The sequence below is a fragment of the Notolepis coatsorum genome (genome assembly GCF_963971535.1).
Source record: "Notolepis coatsorum genome assembly, chromosome: 6".
Classification (NCBI taxonomy): Eukaryota; Metazoa; Chordata; class Actinopteri; order Aulopiformes; family Paralepididae; genus Notolepis; species Notolepis coatsorum.
In genome coordinates, this window is record NC_140170.1 from 53759918 (window position 1) to 53778382 (window position 18465).

An 18465-nucleotide genomic window follows, 5' to 3' on the forward strand; every position below is an offset into this window, starting at 1 on the left:
TAGTAGAGAGCTGCAGCCCGTGGGCGTCACCGGCCGTGATCGTCATAAAGAAAGGCGGCTCCGTGCGGTTCTGCTGTGACTACCGCCGCCTCAATAACGTGACGCACCGAGATGCCTACCCCCTACCTCGCATTGAGGAGTCCCTAGACGCCTTGGGGCAGGCCAAGATCTTCTCCTCACTCGACCTCATCGCTGGCTACTTCCAAGTGGCGGTGAAAGAAGAGGATCAAGAGAAAACAGCCGTCACGACGCCCTTCGGCCTCTATCAGTGGACCCGCATGCCCTTCGGCTTGTGTAACGCACCCGCAACCTTCCAGCGGTTGATGACCGCCGTGCTGGGAGACCTGGCCTTCGACGTCCTACTCGTCTACTTGGACGACGTCTTGGTGTTCGCCCGGGACTTCGAGGATCTACGAGACCCAACACGAAGATGGAGGACACTACGGAGGGCAAGGGACAGTGGACCTGATGAGGCGAAGTTATTACTGGATCGGGATGGCAGAAGAGGTGAAGAAATGGGTGCAGCAATGCAAGCGATGCGCATTAGCCCGGGACGTGTTTCCTAAAGCTCAGGCCCTGATGACCTTGCCATGTGCACTCCTCAAGCCCATGTCCATCCCATTGCCGTTGTGTCCTTGGGCAAGACACTTAACCTACTTGCCTCGTATGATTGTGTATGCATGTGAATGAATGTTGGTGGTGGTCGGAGGGGCCGTAGGCGTTGATTATTCGCCACGCTTCCGTGAGTCTGCCTCAGGGCAGCTCTGGCTGCAATTGTAGCTTACCACCACCGGTATGACTGTGTATGAACGAATAATGGACTCTGTGAAGCGCTCTGAGTCAGAGAAGAGCGCTATATAAATCCAATCCATTATTATTATTATTATTATGACCTGCACCAACGTGACAGCCCCCATGGAGGTCCTTGCTATGGACTTTACCGTGTTGGAGAGATCAGTGGGTGGCTATGAGAACGTACTGGTGCTGACCGACATGTTCACCAGATTCACTATTGCCGTACCGACCAAAGATCAGACGGCGAAGACCACCGCCGCCGCCATCATCAAGCATTGGTTCGTGTACTATGGTTGCCCTGCCCGACTCCATGCCGACCAAGGGCGTAATTTCGAGTCGAGCGTCATCAAGGAACTCTGCCGACTGTACGGAATCTCCAAGAGCCGCACCACGCCGTACCATCCCCAGGGGAATGGGCAATGCGAGAGGTTCAATCGGACGATGCACGACATGCTGCAGAGTCTGCCCGCAGAGAAGAAGCGAGACTGGAAAGAGCACCTACCCGAGTTGGTACTCACGTACAATTGCCATGTGCACTCCTCCACGGGGTACTCCCCCTTCTACCTGCTCTTCGGGAGGGACGCTAGGATGCCCCGGGATGTCCTGGGGGGCAGAGACGTCATTGAGGAGGGGGCGGCGGACCTAGACGAGTGGGTGCAGAGTCACCATGAGCGACTAAAGGCCGCCGCGGAGGCCGCTGAGGCCACGGCGAAGCAGGCGTCCCATCGACGCAAGAGAATTTACGACAGGAAGAGCAGAGGTGCACTCCTGCGGGCCGGAGACCGGGTCCTGATACGCGACCACCGAATCCGGGGCCGTAATAAGATACAAGACAAGTGGGAGCCTACGTCATATGTGGTGGTTAAGCAGAGCCACGAAGGGACGCCCGTGTTCACGGTCAGGCCCGAAGCAGGGGGCCCTGAGAGGACCGTGCATCGAGACCAGCTCAACACCTGTCCGTTTCCAGCCTCCGACCCAGAAGCAAGGGTGAGGGCCCCTCGACAGACTCCTGTGGCGCTGCGGAGCTCGTCCGAGTCAGACAGTGGAGATGCGTTCGGGTGCCGCCGAGAACCGCATCCTAGGGCGTGTAACCACCCCAGGCCCGTGCGGGACGCCCCGGAAGAGGCAGCGAACGCTGGGTCCGACGCGGAGTCGACCCCGTCGGGAGGAGACGGGGAGGAAGGCGGAGACGGAGTTGCAGAGGAGGCCGCGGGCGGTCCACCGATGGCCCCGGAGGGCGAGGCCGTGGTACATGACCCGCCGACGGACACTGAAGAATCCGACACGGAGTCGGAGGCGGGGGAGGTGGAACCCCCCAGAGTGGAGCCCGCTCTGCCCCAGAGGAGCCCCAGAGGAGCACCAGAGGTCGGCTACCCGCTCGGTATCGTCAGGACTATGTGCTCAAGAGCGTGTTCGCGGAACAGTGTGTCCAACTTCTGAAGGAGTGTGTAAAACTGTTGGCATAATGTGTAATTGTCAACCGATGTGTGAAACTGTTGGTCTCAGGACCGTTGTCATGCATGCGTGTGTTTTGTTGTTAACTTGCAGAGGACTTAGCAAGTTCAAAGTGGGGGGAAATGTAGCAGTCTGGAAAATATGGTATATTATTCAGAACTGCTGACTGTGTTTATATCCCTTTTTGTACACAAAGACATTCTAACTAGTGTCATTGATTCACACAAGCAATGACACAAACATCCCCTTCCGAAGAGCATTGGAATACGGATTATAAATGACAGTACTGATTCATATTCTACAATGCGCCTCCCCTTGTGACTGGCAGGCAGGACCTGCAGGGGGCAGTAGCAGGCAGAGAGAGGCGGAGAGAGCTGGGAGATGATAAAGGGAGGAGTCCAGCGGAAGTCGCTCTCTTCGGCAGTGAACTTGACAACGAGTAGTCGCAGCTAACGGGGCTCTGGATAGCCCTGTTGCTGACGTTATGCCAGGGGGCCCCGTAAGAGGACAACGGGTGATAACGAGTACTGGCTAGTGGACACGATATCCTAGCAGTACCAGCGGTATTATATGAACAATGAGTGCAGAGCCAGGCACTAGCAATCGAGTTATAGCAGTTACAGTGTGCGGTATAGGTAACGTGCGGTTAAACAATTATCCAAGTCTTTAAGTACCGAGTTATAGTAGCTACAGTATAGAGCGCACGCCCCAGGACGAACGTGGGCCAACAACCAGTCTGCTCCGGCTGACTTCGACCAGACCTGCGACCGGCTGCCTGCGTTCAGCCTGCCCCGGAGGACTTCACTCAGATCTGCACCAGGCTGCCTGCGGCCGACGGGAGTTCCGCCCATCCAACAGGGGTCGCCATCACTCAGTACATGCTCTCAGCCGGCGCTGCCTCTCTGCCTAGCTCCGCCTGCTGACATCCTCGCGAGAGCGTTCGACACCATCTTGCCTCCCGGACAACAGTGGAGTGGCGAGGCGGCCATTTCGGATGAGTACAAATGAGCATTGATGCTCCCGATTCCATATACAGTACACAGTGTGGTGCAGCCCGCGGGCGAAAGTAACGTTGCTACTACCAGTTCATAGGGGTACCCCGAACAATATATGCCGGCATTAAGATAGGACTTTATAGGTATTTTGTGGGCTCACTCTTTTATTTCATTCCTTTTCTTTGAGCGTGATAAGGCGTGTATTTCATAAATAATTCCCGTTCAGTGAATCCCTTTATTCTCTTCCCTATGCTCCCCCTTCCTTCCCCATATTCTCAACCGGGGACAGTATGAGTGTAATTCCTTAGAGAAGGTAAATACTGTGTTCCGCCCAGACGTGGGCAGCGTTTAGTCTGGGTACCTGAGAGCACTTGGTGCCTGGGTGTAATACGATAATTGATTCATGCCATTGATTCATGCCATTGATTCATGCCAGTGTAATTATTGTATGGATACCCATGGTGCAGTAATCACCAGACGTAGCATTGTTGTAACTAGGCTGAGTTACAATACATTCATCCAGAACGGGAGCACTGTGTGCGTGTCTTTTATTATTCCTAACCCTAACTTTAACCCTTTGATGCGGGTAATATATTTAACCTTAACCCCTTCCTATTCTACCTTCCATTTCTATTGTAAGGTTTCTGGTGTCACTAAGGGAGGGTACTGCTTGCGGGGGGAACCAAGTTATTTCTCTACCATCCGGTCATTAGGTGTGGGAGGGCAAAAGAGACAATCGTGGAGGGTGAGGGTGTGTTGGGGAGTACTGCTGACTGCTCCAGAGAGAGGGAGGAAGACCAGAGTACCGGACCAGGTTTGTAAATCCTGGGCCTCATACATCCCCACTGCCAGCCTCCAGTTGACGCTCCGGACCCCAAAGACAGAGGTGCAGCTGGCCAGAGTGCTACTGTGTCTCGCTACCTATTGACCGCACACCACAGTTCCCACGAAGCAGGGATAATCCACCCTGCTACAAGTAGATAGGTGATGTAACACATATCCTCTGTTTCACCCACAGTAAACATAACATTACTTAGGCCTTTCTAAGTTATATTTTCCAACATGTTATGGCACCAAACAAGACTCTGGCAGTTAATAAGTTGACTTTTGAGTGTCAACAAATGATTGTTAAAGGAAAGAAAGAAAAAAAAAAGAAAAAAAAGGAATCAAGTGAAATGTATGTTTTTTGTTATTGTTATTTTTTTATTTATATATATTTTTTATTTTATATATATATATATACATTTTCACACGTTTATTTTGAAGGCTAAACAGCTCTCTAAAAGTTTACTATTAGTAGCTTATTATTCTATGTGGACATAAGCCATCTGTACTGTAGTACTGCCAATGCTTAACGGTTCACACTTGATCTATGTTTGATGTTCATGTTTGATTTTTCTTGTACCAAAAGATCGCAAAGCTGGTCGTATCGGCAGGTTAGCCGACAAGCTATCTAGTAGGCTGGTTGGCTGTGCTAGCTGTATAACTGAGCCAGTTAACCTAGAATGGACTATCGATGACGATGACACTCGGAAACTGTTAGACTTCCACTTCTTGTCCTGGTGGGTGAGTAGGCTACATAAACACGAACACTATATAACCTTTTGTGCCATCCACAATAAGCATACAACCGTATAATTGTTTACCACCAGTAGCCTACTTAGCCGACAGGCTAAATAACATGGCAGCGTTAGCTGTTTGACTGATGCAGTTAGCCTAGCAGAAACAACAGATAACACGAACTGTTGCTTCGGCACTTTTATTTTTATTTTTACTTTTTCTCTTACCTTTGTCGGGGAGTAAACTACACAACTGACTGCTGCTGTAACGTGTCCCTCAACGTAGATAGGTGATGTAACACATATCCTCTGTTTCACCCACAGTAAACATAACATTACTGAGGCCTTTCTAAGTTATATTTTCCAACATGTTATGGCACCAAACAAGACTCTGGCAGTTAATCAGTTGACTTTGGACTGGAGTGTCAACAAATGATTGTTAAAAAAAAAAAAAAAAAAAAAAAAATGAAATGTATATGTTTTTTTTGTTATTATTATTATTTTTATATATATATATACATTTTCACACGTTTATTTTGAAGGCTAAACAGCTCTCTAAAAGTTTACCAAAAGTTTACCATTAGTAGCTTACTATTCTATGTGGACATAAGCCATCTGTACTGTAGTACTGCCAATGCTTAACGGTTCACACTTGATTTATGTTTGATGTTTATGTTTGATTTTTCTTGTACCAATGGTCACACACCTCAGGTAGTATAGAGTGGAGTGTAGCCACTGAGAAGGAAGTCTGCTTTTTACCTGGCTGTTTGCGTTTTAGTTTGCAGACGACCAGGTGGGATGCAGCTTAATCTCCGGATAGGAGAAGTTATAGTAGTGGGGGGGAGGGGGGAGGGAATGGGGGATTGTGTTGTTTTTTGTTTTTCTTTTCATTCGACTCGCTCTGTTTTATTTTTGTTTTTACGCTCACGCTCGGTACTCAATAGAACCTTAACAAGTGAATATGCATCTATTATAGTTTTCTACTACAAACGAATTACATTCAATCAGACTGCATCCTTTTTAGACTATGGCTAATTTGAATATCCTGATCTGGAATACAGGGGGTCTCAATATACCGCATAAACGCACAAGTGTACTAACGTGGCTAAAAAGGAAGCAAGTGGATCTGGCTTTACTAAGTGAAACGCATCTTTTATTGGCGGATAACGCAAAATTTGTTATGGTTTGTAACCGACCTCAAACGCAACGGCACAGACAGGAAGTTCAGAGTTAGCCAAATGCTAGGGCGTATTTATTTACAAAGTCAAAAGAAGGATAAGGTACAATAATCAAACAAACAGGGAGACTGCCTTCGGCAGAGTCATCTGCCGCTCTGCAGAATCCTCCTGGTGATAGTGGTGGGGAATTGGCATGTGACGTTGTAGCGGCTCTGCAGATACTCCCAGCAGATAGTGGTGGGGAATTGGCATGTGACGTTGTAGCGGCTCTGCAGATACTCCCAGCTTTCACTCAAGGTGGAAAACGGAGAGAGAGAGAGAGATATCAGAAACAGTCCAACGAAACACAGAGGCAGTGTGGTTCCCTCCTTCCTAGCTGGGTCCAGAACCAATTGACAGTGACAGTCTTCAGTGTTCCCCACAACACACAATTTAGCTGAGTTAGTGCAACAAAACGAAGTCTTCAGTGTCTCTTCCAAACACACAATCAGAATAATCCAGAACCAATTGATAGTGACAGTCTACAGTGTTCCCCATAACACACAACTTAGCTGAGTCAGTGCAAACAAAACGAAGTCTTCAGTGTCTCTTCAATACACACAATCAGAATAATCCAGAGGGGTTTGGTTCCACTCACCCAAGCGCAACGCGTAAAGCGGGCAAAACGAGGCGCAGCTCCAAATGGGGAACAAGGTTCTCAACAGCGTCTCTCCACAGAAAGGTCCTGGAGAGAGAGTAGACCAGGAACAGCAACGGGGAAAAAGCAGGCAAATGCAGTTGTATTCCAGAACGACCCGACAACGATAGAAGGAAGGTCCCGGTATATAAAGCCCTCTGGGGAGCTAATCACAAACTATGACAGCTGCGTGATGAAAGTGGCAATCGTTCAAAAAGCGTGCGGCGGGGAATGCACCAATCAGCACCATACCTCAGGAGAGCGTGTGGCGGGGAACCAACCAAACCTCACAAAATTGGCAAATAAATGTTATCATAACATAAGTTCTTCTTCTTTTAGCACCAAGGCCCAAGGGGTAGCCTTAATAGCGAAGAACATTTTGAATATTAAACTGTTAGATGTGTGGTCTGATGCAAATGGTCGAATCACTATCGCTAAAATAGAATGCTCTAACCGGAAAATTGCGCTTTGCATACGCCCCTAATTTGTATGACGCTAACTTTTATGCTGTACTAACTTCAGCTATGTTGAAACTACCTGATTACTCTTTAATAGTAGGAGCTGATTTTAATGCAGTTTGGGATCCATTGATCGATAGATCCAATCACGCGGAAAACTCTGATCAGAAGCAAGCTACCACAGCCCTACAGGCCTGGTCTAAGGACACAGGGGTAATTGATATGTGGCGTTCGCTCAACCCATCCGCGAGGGATTACTCCTTCTTCTCGTCGAGACATAAGACCTCTTCCAGAATTGATTATGTTTTTTCTTCCCCACATCTCTTTGATAGCTTTGATGTTGACTTATTGCCCATAGCACTTTCAGACCACAAAGGTATCCTCCTCAAAGGTTCACTCAGTAAAATAACATCCTGTGCCCCTAGATGGCGTTTTAACTCAACACTTCTGAAAAACGGAGAGTTTAACTTGCAATTTAAAGAGAAGCTCACTGAATTCCTACAGTTTAATGTTGGCTCTGTACAGGACCTCCGAATTCTATGGAATTTGGTTAAGGGTTTTATCAGAAGTAACACTACTCTCTTTGCATCTCCGCAAGGGACGTCTCTCCAAGCTAGAGGAACTGGAAAAGCTTCAAGCCATGTTGATCTCTTCCTTGCAGCACAACTACTCTAGTCGACTGGAGCTTCAAATTAAGGTAGTGAAAAAAGAGATTAACTCCATTTTAAGACAACAATCTGAATTTCAGATGCACAGAACAAGACAGCACTACTACTTTTACGCCTCCAGGCCTAGTCACCTACTAGCTATGAAGATACGTGCCAGTGAGCAATTTGCGGATATCCCTTCCATTAAGAACCAACAGGGGGAGGTAACCACCAACCCCAAAAAGATTAATAATACATTTCGCTCTTTTTATTCCAACCTGTACAAGTCAGAGGTGGTCTTTGATCATACCAAGCTGGAGGATTTTCTTGATCAAATCAACCTACCACAGATCTCAGAAGATAGTGCTAGGTTGTTAGCGGCACCTATCACGCTGGTTGAACTTAGAGAGGCGATTGCGGATATGCAACGGGGCAAGGCTCCCGGATGGGACGGCATTCCACCGGAACTCTATCTTGCATTCTGGGATTTACTCTGTCCCTTATTACTCTCAATGATCTTACACTCAATCAAAGAGGGCAATTTTTCTAGAGATGTCAATATGGCGCTTATATCTGTTTTACTCAATAAGGATAAGGACCCCACCGAATGTGGCAGCTACAGGCCCCTAAGTCTCCTCGGAGCTGATCTTAAGCTATATACCAAGGTTCTAGCCACCAGACTTCAAAAGCACATGACATCTCTAGTTCACCCTGATCAGACCGGCTTCATAAGAGGCCGCCTGGTTACTGACAACATCAGACGGTTACTGCACGTGATTAATGCCAGCAAGGATATTGCAGCCCCTACAGCGGTCATGTCCTTGGACGCAATGAAGGCATTTGACAGATTGGAGTGGTCTTACTTATGGGCAGTTCTCAGAAGGATGGGGTTGGGTGAGGGTTTCATTCATATGATCAAAGTTCTATACACTGAGCCATACGTGCACGAGCACTGAATAAATTCCACAAATGTACCTTTAATACCAGTATTCGTCTGACCACACCCCTCGTTAGCTTACCTTCATAAGCAGGTGTGTGGTCACCTGCTCTCCTCCTTCTCGCTTTCACCACAAGGAAGTGCCTCGGTAGTACCCCACTTGACGTGTTGTTAGTTGAAAAGAGTTGTGACGAGTTTACATTGTGCTTAGTTTTTTCTTCTCTCATATCTGTTATAAGGAAAAAGCTAAGTCATAATGTCTTTTTCGGAGAGTAGACCTACTCTTCACCTGTGGTTCTCCATTCCCGCCTCCGTCGTGCGTTTTGGTGCTGGGCTGCTGCCACTTTCGTGGTTGCCGACCCAGCCCAGGAGGCAGCCGATGGGTAGTTTGCCTCTCCAAGGAGCCGAGGCGTCGGCCATGATCTTAACGGGAAAGTTCTGTTCGCCACTCTTCTCTGTCTCGCGCTCTTCTAGACAGGGTTGTCCTCTTAGTCCCGGACTCTTCGCTTTATCCCTCGAACCTCTAGCTCAATACATAAGACAATCCCAAATTATATCTCCTATTTCAATTCAGGGCACACATCACCATATTAGCTTATACGCAGATGATGTACTCCTGTTTATGCAAAATCCCTCCGTCTCTCTACCTCATCTGCTCGGCGTGATAGATGAATTTGGCAGCCTGTCCGGCTTTAAGATCAACTGGCCAAAATCTGCTTTTCTTCCACTTAATGAGCCTGCAAAGGCTACCATCCTACCGGCAAACATACTTATGGTGGAGCACTTTAAATGTCTCGGGATTGAAATATTCCCCACTATTAGCCAGACGGTAAGGTATAATTACTCCAGTTTGGGTGACAGGATTACGAATGACTTTAACAGATGGTCCAAATAAAAAAATCCATTACAGGCCCGTGTGTCAATAATTAAAATGAATATTTTACCCAGAATTAACTTTATCAGCTCCATGCTCCCGTTACCTCCTCCTGTTGGTTACTGGCAGAAATTGCACTCTGCCTCGTATAAATTCGTTTGGAACAATAAACGCCCGCGCTTGAAGAGATCAACTGCCCAAAGGAGTAAACTCAATGGGGGCTTAGCATTTCCAGACTTTAAATATTATTTTCAAGCTTTCTCTCTGAGACCTTTGATCACTTGGTTTGACGCTCAAGCAGCTGTATCTTGGCGACCATTGGAGGAGAAGTTGGTGTCCCCATATAGACTTCAGGATATTGTGTATAACATATCAATTAAACAATGTAAATTACGATTTGGCCCTCTAATCACACATGTGATCCAAACTTGGCGTGACACTCAGAAAGTGGGTACAAACCGCCATCAATGGCACACGCATTCCCCTCTATTTAATAACAATCTTCTCCTTATTGGACAACAACCTATTAGGTACCCTAGATGGGAACAGAAAGGCATCCACACATTGGGGGATATCTTCGATAACTCTGGTCTCCGCTCTTTCCAGGATATATCCAACGGATATGATCTCCCCGGAACCTCCTTTTTCTTTTATTTACAAATAAGAGCAGATCTGAAGCAGGGCCGTAGCCAGGGTTTAGAAATTAGGGAGGTCCATTTATTTTTTTTGGCCCAGACCGGCCCACTATAATCGGTCGGACACCACCCAGCCAGGGTTTAGAAATTAGGGAGGTCAATTTTTTTGTATACAAACTTTATTATCTAGAGATCAACTTAAGGTCAGTCACTCACAAAGTAATTTACAGGACGTGGGGGCACTTACTGGTGAGTGGCCTAAAGAGTGCACCAAAGCCCTGTGGTCTCTTATGCATTTATAATTTGGTGAATGGGCAAAATGCATACCAAAATGAGTTATACAACCCAACCTATTCATTCAAAATGCATTATCTATAATAAAAAGTCACCCGTTGTTGGTAAAAAATAATTTTACTGAAGTAACATATTTCTCCACGTGATTTGATTTGATTTGAAATCTTTATTTCGAACATGCAATGAATACAAACAAACAATAACAAAAGCAAAACACAACTCAATCTAAAATCAATGGTATGCTTGTTTGTTTGGGTAGTTTGACCCGCCGGCCACTAGGGGGCAGCGTCTCATTAGTAGTGCTGATCAGCTTAGGTGACGGTCACTCGCGATGCTGACCAAATAACGTTATCATTCATATTATTATCGACATCACCATGGCAGAGATGGCACACACAAACTACCTCAGGTTCCTCTTCCAACTCACTGTCCCTCCTCTGCCCTGCTGCCTCTGCCTGGCTGGTAGTGGCTATCTGAGGCTTTTGAACTTGTTGCACTATTATTGTGGATGATGATGTTGAAGCAGCAAACATGTCTGTAATTTTATTACATTTTTCAGCATCCACCTCTAGATTTCTGAATTTTTTCCCCCCCGCAATTTCTCTGCACCCCCTTTGCGCTTCTTCTGTTTCTCCATATTTCTCTCTTTTCCGCATCTGTTCACGAGAAACAGGTGAGAGAGGGGGGGGGGCTTATTAAGAGATGTGATTGGGCCGCTTGGGAGGCGGGCCAGCATAATGGGCCGCTGGGACAGGCTAGTGGGCCGGTCGTTGACCAAACAGCCCACGCGCAGGCTTGTCAGTCACTGCTGTTCTGCTCGCGCATGCTTTGAAAGCAAAGCCACCTGCATGTCCCCTGCCTGGGCAGAAGCGACCAAATAGTGCTGTAGCAATGCAGGGGGGAGTACCTTTGCCAAACATCAGACATTACCGGACATTTTCAACTCCCGAGTGTACATTTATATTGTGATATTTCTATAAAAAATTCAAAAATTCAAAAATTCAAAAAATATTTTCTTTTTTTCATTATTTTTATTTTTTTGTTACAAATAGTTACCGAGGTCCGGACCTCTGTGACCTCATAGCTGGCTACGGCCATGCTCTGAAGGCTCATGGCGTGCCATGGGATGCTCCACTAGTGCATCACCGCTTTCACAAATTATTTTATGACAAAGAGACATCGAGAGGCTTCGTTTCTGACTTTTATCGCCATTTACTCATGACCTCGTATAAAGAGCTCCCCCTGGATACGATTTGGAGAAAGGATGTCCCGGAGTTGGATGTAGATTTTGATTGGGATGCAGTCTGGGAAAATGTTCGGTTATCCTCACACAACCCAGATCACCAACAGATTCATCTACATTTTATTCACAGGACTTATTTAACCCCTAGACGATTGAATTCAATGGGTCTCAGACCTGACTCTCTATGTACCTTGTGTCCAAATGGCAACACAGGTACATTTATGCATATGTACTGGGAATGCCCTCCTGTTTTTTGGGAAAATGTTACATATCAGCTCTCAGACATTTTCTCTCTAACCATACCTGTATCTCCTTCTGTATTATTATTGAATGATCTCTCTCAATTACCGACCTCTATACAGGTGAAAAAACTCATTTTGGCCGGCCTCACAGCCGCAAATTTTTTTATTGCCTCACGTTAGTTTCACCCAGACAGACTCTGTCCAAAGGTATGGTTTCTCACCTACCTTGACGTGATCTATTTGGAGATCCACGGCACGTGTTATAGGGGTTAGGGAATCTGATATCGCAATTTGGTTGGCTGCAGTGGCAAAGTTGAGGGAACGCATATAAGTTTGGACATTTTTGTTTTGATTCTTGTTTTTTGCTGAGTGGTGTATTGTGAGTGTGACTCATGTTGAGGTCCTGGGGTGAGCGGGGGGAGGGGGGGGGGAGAGAACGAGCGAGTGTCCATGTAGGATGATCACTGTACAGTTTGTATCAGTTGTTGTCTTGTCATGTGGTGTTGAGTTATTGTCTTGAGAAGTCTTTTTATGTATTGTTGTTGTTGTATTGTGATATGTTTTGTTTCATGTTGGAAAAAAAGAAAATAAAAATATTTGATCAAAAAATAATAATAATAATAATTAATTCATTAAAGAAAAGGCATCATCGGTCACTACAGTGACATTTTGTGTTAATAATGAATAACACCATATGCTATAAAACATAGCAGAACATGACATGTGAAGAGGCACAAAAAAAAAAAAAATAAAAAAAAGAGTAGGCACATAGAGAGAGAGAGAGAGAGAGAGAGAGAGAGAGAGAGAGAGAGAGAGAGAGAGAGAGAGAGAGAGAGAGAGAGAGAGAGAGGGGGGAGAGTGCAGTGCAGATAAAGTACCACACATAGTAAAAGTTACAGAAAAAGGCATTACCAGGGCGGCTGGGTGGCGCAGTGGGCAAGGCGCTCGCCACCAACTCAGGAGATACTGGTATCGAGCCCAGCTCTCGGCGTTGCTTCCGGCTTGGCCGGCCGTCGTACTAACACAATTGGCAGTGTTAGAGGGTGGGAAAGCCGGTGGGTGGGTCCTGGTCGTTATAAACAGCGACTCCTACAGTTCGGTCGGGGCGCCTGCTCAGCGAGGAAAAGGATCAAAGGGGGGTAGTGTGATCCTTCCACACGTTACACCCTCTCAGTGAGAGTCCGCACTGCCAGGTGAAAAGAAGCGGTTGATTGGCTACACATGTGTCGGAGGAAGCATGTGATAGCCTCCACTCTCCCAGACCGACTGTAGGGGGTAGGTGCCACTGCGCAGGGGAATTGGCATAACGACATTGGGATGGGAGAAAAACGGAGGAAAAACGAGGGGGGAAAAGATAATAATAAAAAAATAAAAAAAGGCATTACCGGTCACTACAGTGACCTTTTGTGTTGACGAATAACACCATATGTTATAAAACATAGCAGAACACGACATATGGAGGGACATGGGAAGAAAAGAAAGTAGGCACATGCAGGCCTTCATAACAGAGCAAAAAAATTAATATTCATTTCTAAATAATAATAATAATGCAGGACCTGTCGCAGAGGTCTTTATTCGGCATGCAACGACACTCAAAAAACTTTGTTTTTAACACACACGCATGCATTTTGCATTGTCTTTTAGGATCGCGATACTCCTCTGCGCTTAACCCATCCCGTCGTCCTTCCCCCCAAGGGCCACCGGGAGCAGACGAGGGCTGTGGCGTGAGCCACGCCCACAGGGACCATCCAAGTGCTCCTGCCCGTCTTCGTCACGGACACGACAGCGATCTGTTGTTGTGCATGTTTTTCCATTGGGTTTCTCTTATCGGGGGGGGGGGGGGGGGGGGGCTTGCGGGCACGGGGAGAACATGAAAACTCCACACAGAAAGGCCTGGGAGATACCCCACCTGGGTACCTGGCATCACGGAAACTTGGTCCCCAAGCGGGAATCGAACCCTGGACCTTCTTGCTGTGAGGCGACAGTGTTACCACTACGCCACCGTGCCGCTATAGTCTATATATATTGAATTAGGAACTGCTTTAGATAATTAAAGTAAATACATTTGAAAACAAAAAGCAACCAATGAAAATGTCTTCTGATTTGAATTTCCTTATTTCCTTATGGATAGCAGCAGTCTGTGTATCCATCTTTGCTCCAAGGGTTTCAATTGCCGACATAATCTTCGACCTTGTGGAAAGTGCGTCAGTCCCAGGCAACTCTTGGCTAACGTCAGCAGCCGTAGCATTAGCATGGCTACCCTTGACTCTGGTTTTGTCACGAGACATCGTCGTTTAGTGCATAAACCTTCGCAGAGCTCAGGACTTCACAACCTCACATGTCGAGCGCTAACCCAGAAGTCTCATGTTTGTCTTTGAGTGGAATTGAAAGTTGACTTGGTTCTCTGTTTGGAGCAGGTTTACCTGAAGGACCGTGAACCCATTCAAACCCCAGTGCAGCATATTGAGAGGTTTTCACCCTACAGTGGGGCTGTACAAAATGTCATTTTTAACATTCAAAGCTTCTATTGAAGTATTCGAACCAAGCTTCCAATGTCTGTCGTCATATTTTATGACGTAATCCAAAAAATATATATATATATAATTTTTTTATCCTCAAACTAAATCCTCAATTTGAATAAAGTGATTAATCTGATTAAATTTGTCATTTTTTTTTTATTAAATCAACTTTCTTTAATGAATATAACTCATCACTTTCGTCAACATAAATAATCCAATAAGGGCACGGTTGGTACGAAAGTGATTGTGACGTCTTGATGGAGCGCCGAGTGCCAACCGGATGCAGATAGGCTACATCATTTATGGTAAATGTTTTATTTAAATTTTGATGACTAGTCATATACTATAATACTATAATATTAGTGTAGCCTAATCTTTATCTGCAACTGTGAAGAAAACCCCCATTGGTTTAAACAGAATGAATAGACACATAAAAATATATATACAAAAAAAAGATATATAATATTATATCTTTAAATTTTTTTTATTAAAAATAAAAAATTCGAATGTTGATTTAGAATTCGAATGTCAACATTATGAACGAAGATTCGAAGCTTCAAACTATTCGGTCCAGCCCTACCCTACAGTGACCTCATACCACTGCTTTCTGGACCTGGTACCTGTGCATTGGCGCCGCCCCGCGGGTAGCAGGCGATGTCATCCCGCCTGCGCTCCAGCCGCTCCCAGTCGCCCAGCCACAGCTGCCGGCGGTGCTGGGACTCCCGGGCCGTGATGCGCTGGTAGATGGCCTGGTTCTGACGGGTCACCTGGAGCAGCTCCCCCCGCCGCTTCTCAGCGTTCAGGCTACAGACAGAGAGTTTACAGATGAGGTCCATTCTGAAGCTGGCTGGGATCTTAGTATTCAAACGAAGTATACACACTAAAAACACACCTGTTTACACTTACCTTCACGCAACACGGCCCTGCTCCCAAGTAGCCCACCCCCTGACTCTTTTCTTTTAAGCCACTAATCCCGTTGTTTTTGTTTTTGTTAATATTTACATTTACATTTAGTGTCATAATCACAGCAAGAGCGTTCTTCACTCCTCACTTTCACCACATGCCCTCCTCACTCCTCTTCATCCTCCCTTCCATCCACCACAGAAGCCTCACGCCCATATATGGTCAGCACCCCTTCACCCCCTGTCACTCAACTCAGCTGCACCTCATCCCCTGATTTGCACGCTGCCAGGCACCTCACTCCTCACAGCTGTATCCCATCCCCTGTTGATGAAGACCCTACTTCTACCGGATGACGCTAACCAGAAGTCGTCGTGGTGTTAGTATCATTACCTAGGTATGGCGCCTCAGTCCGAAGACCTGCTAGACATCCCTGTGTGATTATTCCCTGTTCTAACTTTCCTCTCGTGCCCAGGACCTCCGTGCCAGCGTGCCCCTGTCTGGACCCCCTGGAGCTTACCAAGGAGTTCCTGCTCCCTCTCTCGACACGGCCCCGTGTCTTCCGTCCGCAGTAGCACTGGAGTGCACCTGCTCCCCTTACCCCAAGAACATTCCCAATTCATATCTGTTGTACATTTCTGGATGTAACTCTTGCCTACTTGGGAATACTATTAAACAACCTGAAACGCTCCATTCTCCCCTCTCCTGTGTTCAGCGATTGGGCTCTGCTTAAAACCCATTCTCACAGAACACCACGACCAATGATGTCAGAACCAGCTACACTCGAGATCGAGGAATGGAGGACGTTTCAGAGGCAATCCGTGAGTATTATCAACGGCCAGACTGCTCGAGTAGACCAACTCGCCCACTCAATAGAGGCCGTCACTGCTCAGCTTACCGCTCTCACACTCGGCTCCGCGGAGCGAGACAGACAATACAGCCGTTTCGAGGCATACGTCACGGCTCAGCAAGCCCCGCCAGACTCCCCACCCACTGCTGCGATTCCCCTGCACAGAGAGCTCCACGTCCCCGCGCCGGAGCGTTATGACGGGAGCGTCTCCAAATGTCGAGCCTTTATCTTTCAGTGTCCGTTAGTTTTCGGGAAACAGTCACACACTTTCCAAAGCGAGAGGTCTAAAATCGCTTACCTGTCGGCCCTGCTCACGGGTGCTGCGCTAGAATGGGCAACCGCTCTCCACTTCAATAATTCTCCCCTCTGCGAGTCATATTCCGCATATATTGACGACATGAAAGTCTTCGACCACCCTCCGGGGGGCTTGGATAGAGCCGCCGGTTTATTCACGATCCGCCAGGGAAGTCGCAGTGTGAGCGAATACGCAATCGATTTCCATATCCTGGCAGCCGGCTCCGACTGGGGTGACACGCCACTGCGAGGGGCTTTCCGCCAAGGCCTGAGCGACGTTTTAAAAGATGAACTGGCGACTAAAGAAAACCAGATTCCCTAGACGAGCTAATCCATTCAGCCAGGGAACTGGACATGCGCCTCCGTGAATGCCGCCAAGAGAGGGCTAGCGCTGCTCACCCACCTGTGCCCAGCTCAACTCGCTCTCCCCGCGCCGTCCGCGCTGAAAGTAGTTCCCCCGAGCCCATGGACCTAGACTGGTCGCGCCTTCCTCCCAACGAATGGCATCACAGGCTCGCTACGGGGGCATGTTTATACTGCGGCCAACTCGGTCACTCCGTTTCCTCATGTTCGATTCGCCCAAACGACGGAGCTCGGCAGTGGGCGTCTGTTCGAGCCTTGATATTGCTCCCAGCTCCGGTCCAAACATGCAATTCAGTGCCACGCTGTGTCTCAATGGTCAATCACTCCCGCTGTCCACCCTGGTCGACTCAGGTGCCGACGAGAATCTCATCGACGCTGGGGTTGTTTCCCACTACCACATCGCTACCGACACCCTGCCAATACCCTGTGACGCTCGCGGATTAAACGGGAAGCTGCTCACGCAAATAACTCGCCACACCGTACACCTCCGCCTCCTATTATCAGGAAACCATAGCGAGAGTATTCGTTTTCATGTCACTGTCATGTACACAGGTCTGATGACCACATAGAATAATAACTGGAGCGGGCTGCACATGAAAACCAGCCCCTCTCAGTAGATGCTTTTAAGCACAATCCCGGGCAGGTAAGAAAGCAACACACAAAATGTTTTCCAAATGGTAAATAATATTTATTGAAGCGGGGATTTAAACCCACAACAATATCCGATCAGGGAAAAGGGTAGGGGAGAACAAACAAGGTATACAGACAGACAAACAAACACTTAGCAAAAATGTCAACGTGTCATTCATAGGACACAACAACCATCAAATGGATTAATCCACACCAAGTGGTAAATGGCACAAGGCCACACAATATCGCTCCACAGATACAGCTAGGTAAGAAGGGCAACCTCCCCACTCCACTCTGGAACGTGGCAGTGATTCAAATGAGGCGCCCTGTGTGTGTGACATCTTCCAGGCTATATCCACTCATCCCAACTGACTGCCCACAGGTGCACCAAGCAGGTGCAATCAGCTCAATCAGGGAGATGAGTGGCATCTGGGAAAGGGAGAAAGAAAAACAGGATTAGAAGATGACACATCACACAAACAAAATAACATAACGCATATTAAATATACTAATCTGATGTTACATGGTGTTAAAAATATGGCAATAATGATAATGAACAACCCACGTACGTGACAGTCACCAACTCTCCCCACAATCCCATTGTCCTTGGCATGCCATGGCTCAAACTACACAACCCCGTCATGGCCTACTGGCTTGGTGACTAGCTGGAGCGCTCACTGTCACGTATCCTGCCTGCAATCAGCTCGGCCACCACTAGGGGTCGCTGGTTCCCACCTTCCCAACAAACCTATTGACCTGTCTGATATTCCTCCTGTCTACCATGCTTTAGAGGCTGTATTTAGCAAACAACAGGCTCTCTCCCTACCTCCTCATCGCCAATACGACTGTGCTATTGACCTACTCCCAGGAGCACCGCTCCTCGCTAGTCGCCTGTTCAACCTCTCACGCCCAGAGAGGGAG

General features: G+C 47.2%; 1 protein-coding gene across 1 annotated transcript in view; it reads right to left on the reverse strand.

Moving 5' to 3' along the window:
• Positions 1–15088: 15088 nt before the first annotated feature.
• Positions 15089–18465, reverse strand: part of LOC311229488 (uncharacterized protein CFAP97D2) — a gene marked incomplete at both ends in the record, with an annotated part of 77390 nt that continues 74013 nt past the window's right edge. The window contains one exon of the mRNA XM_084315566.1: positions 15089–15311. Coding sequence (XP_084171692.1) covers positions 15089–15311 — 223 coding nt within the window. The remainder of the gene's footprint in view (positions 15312–18465) is intronic.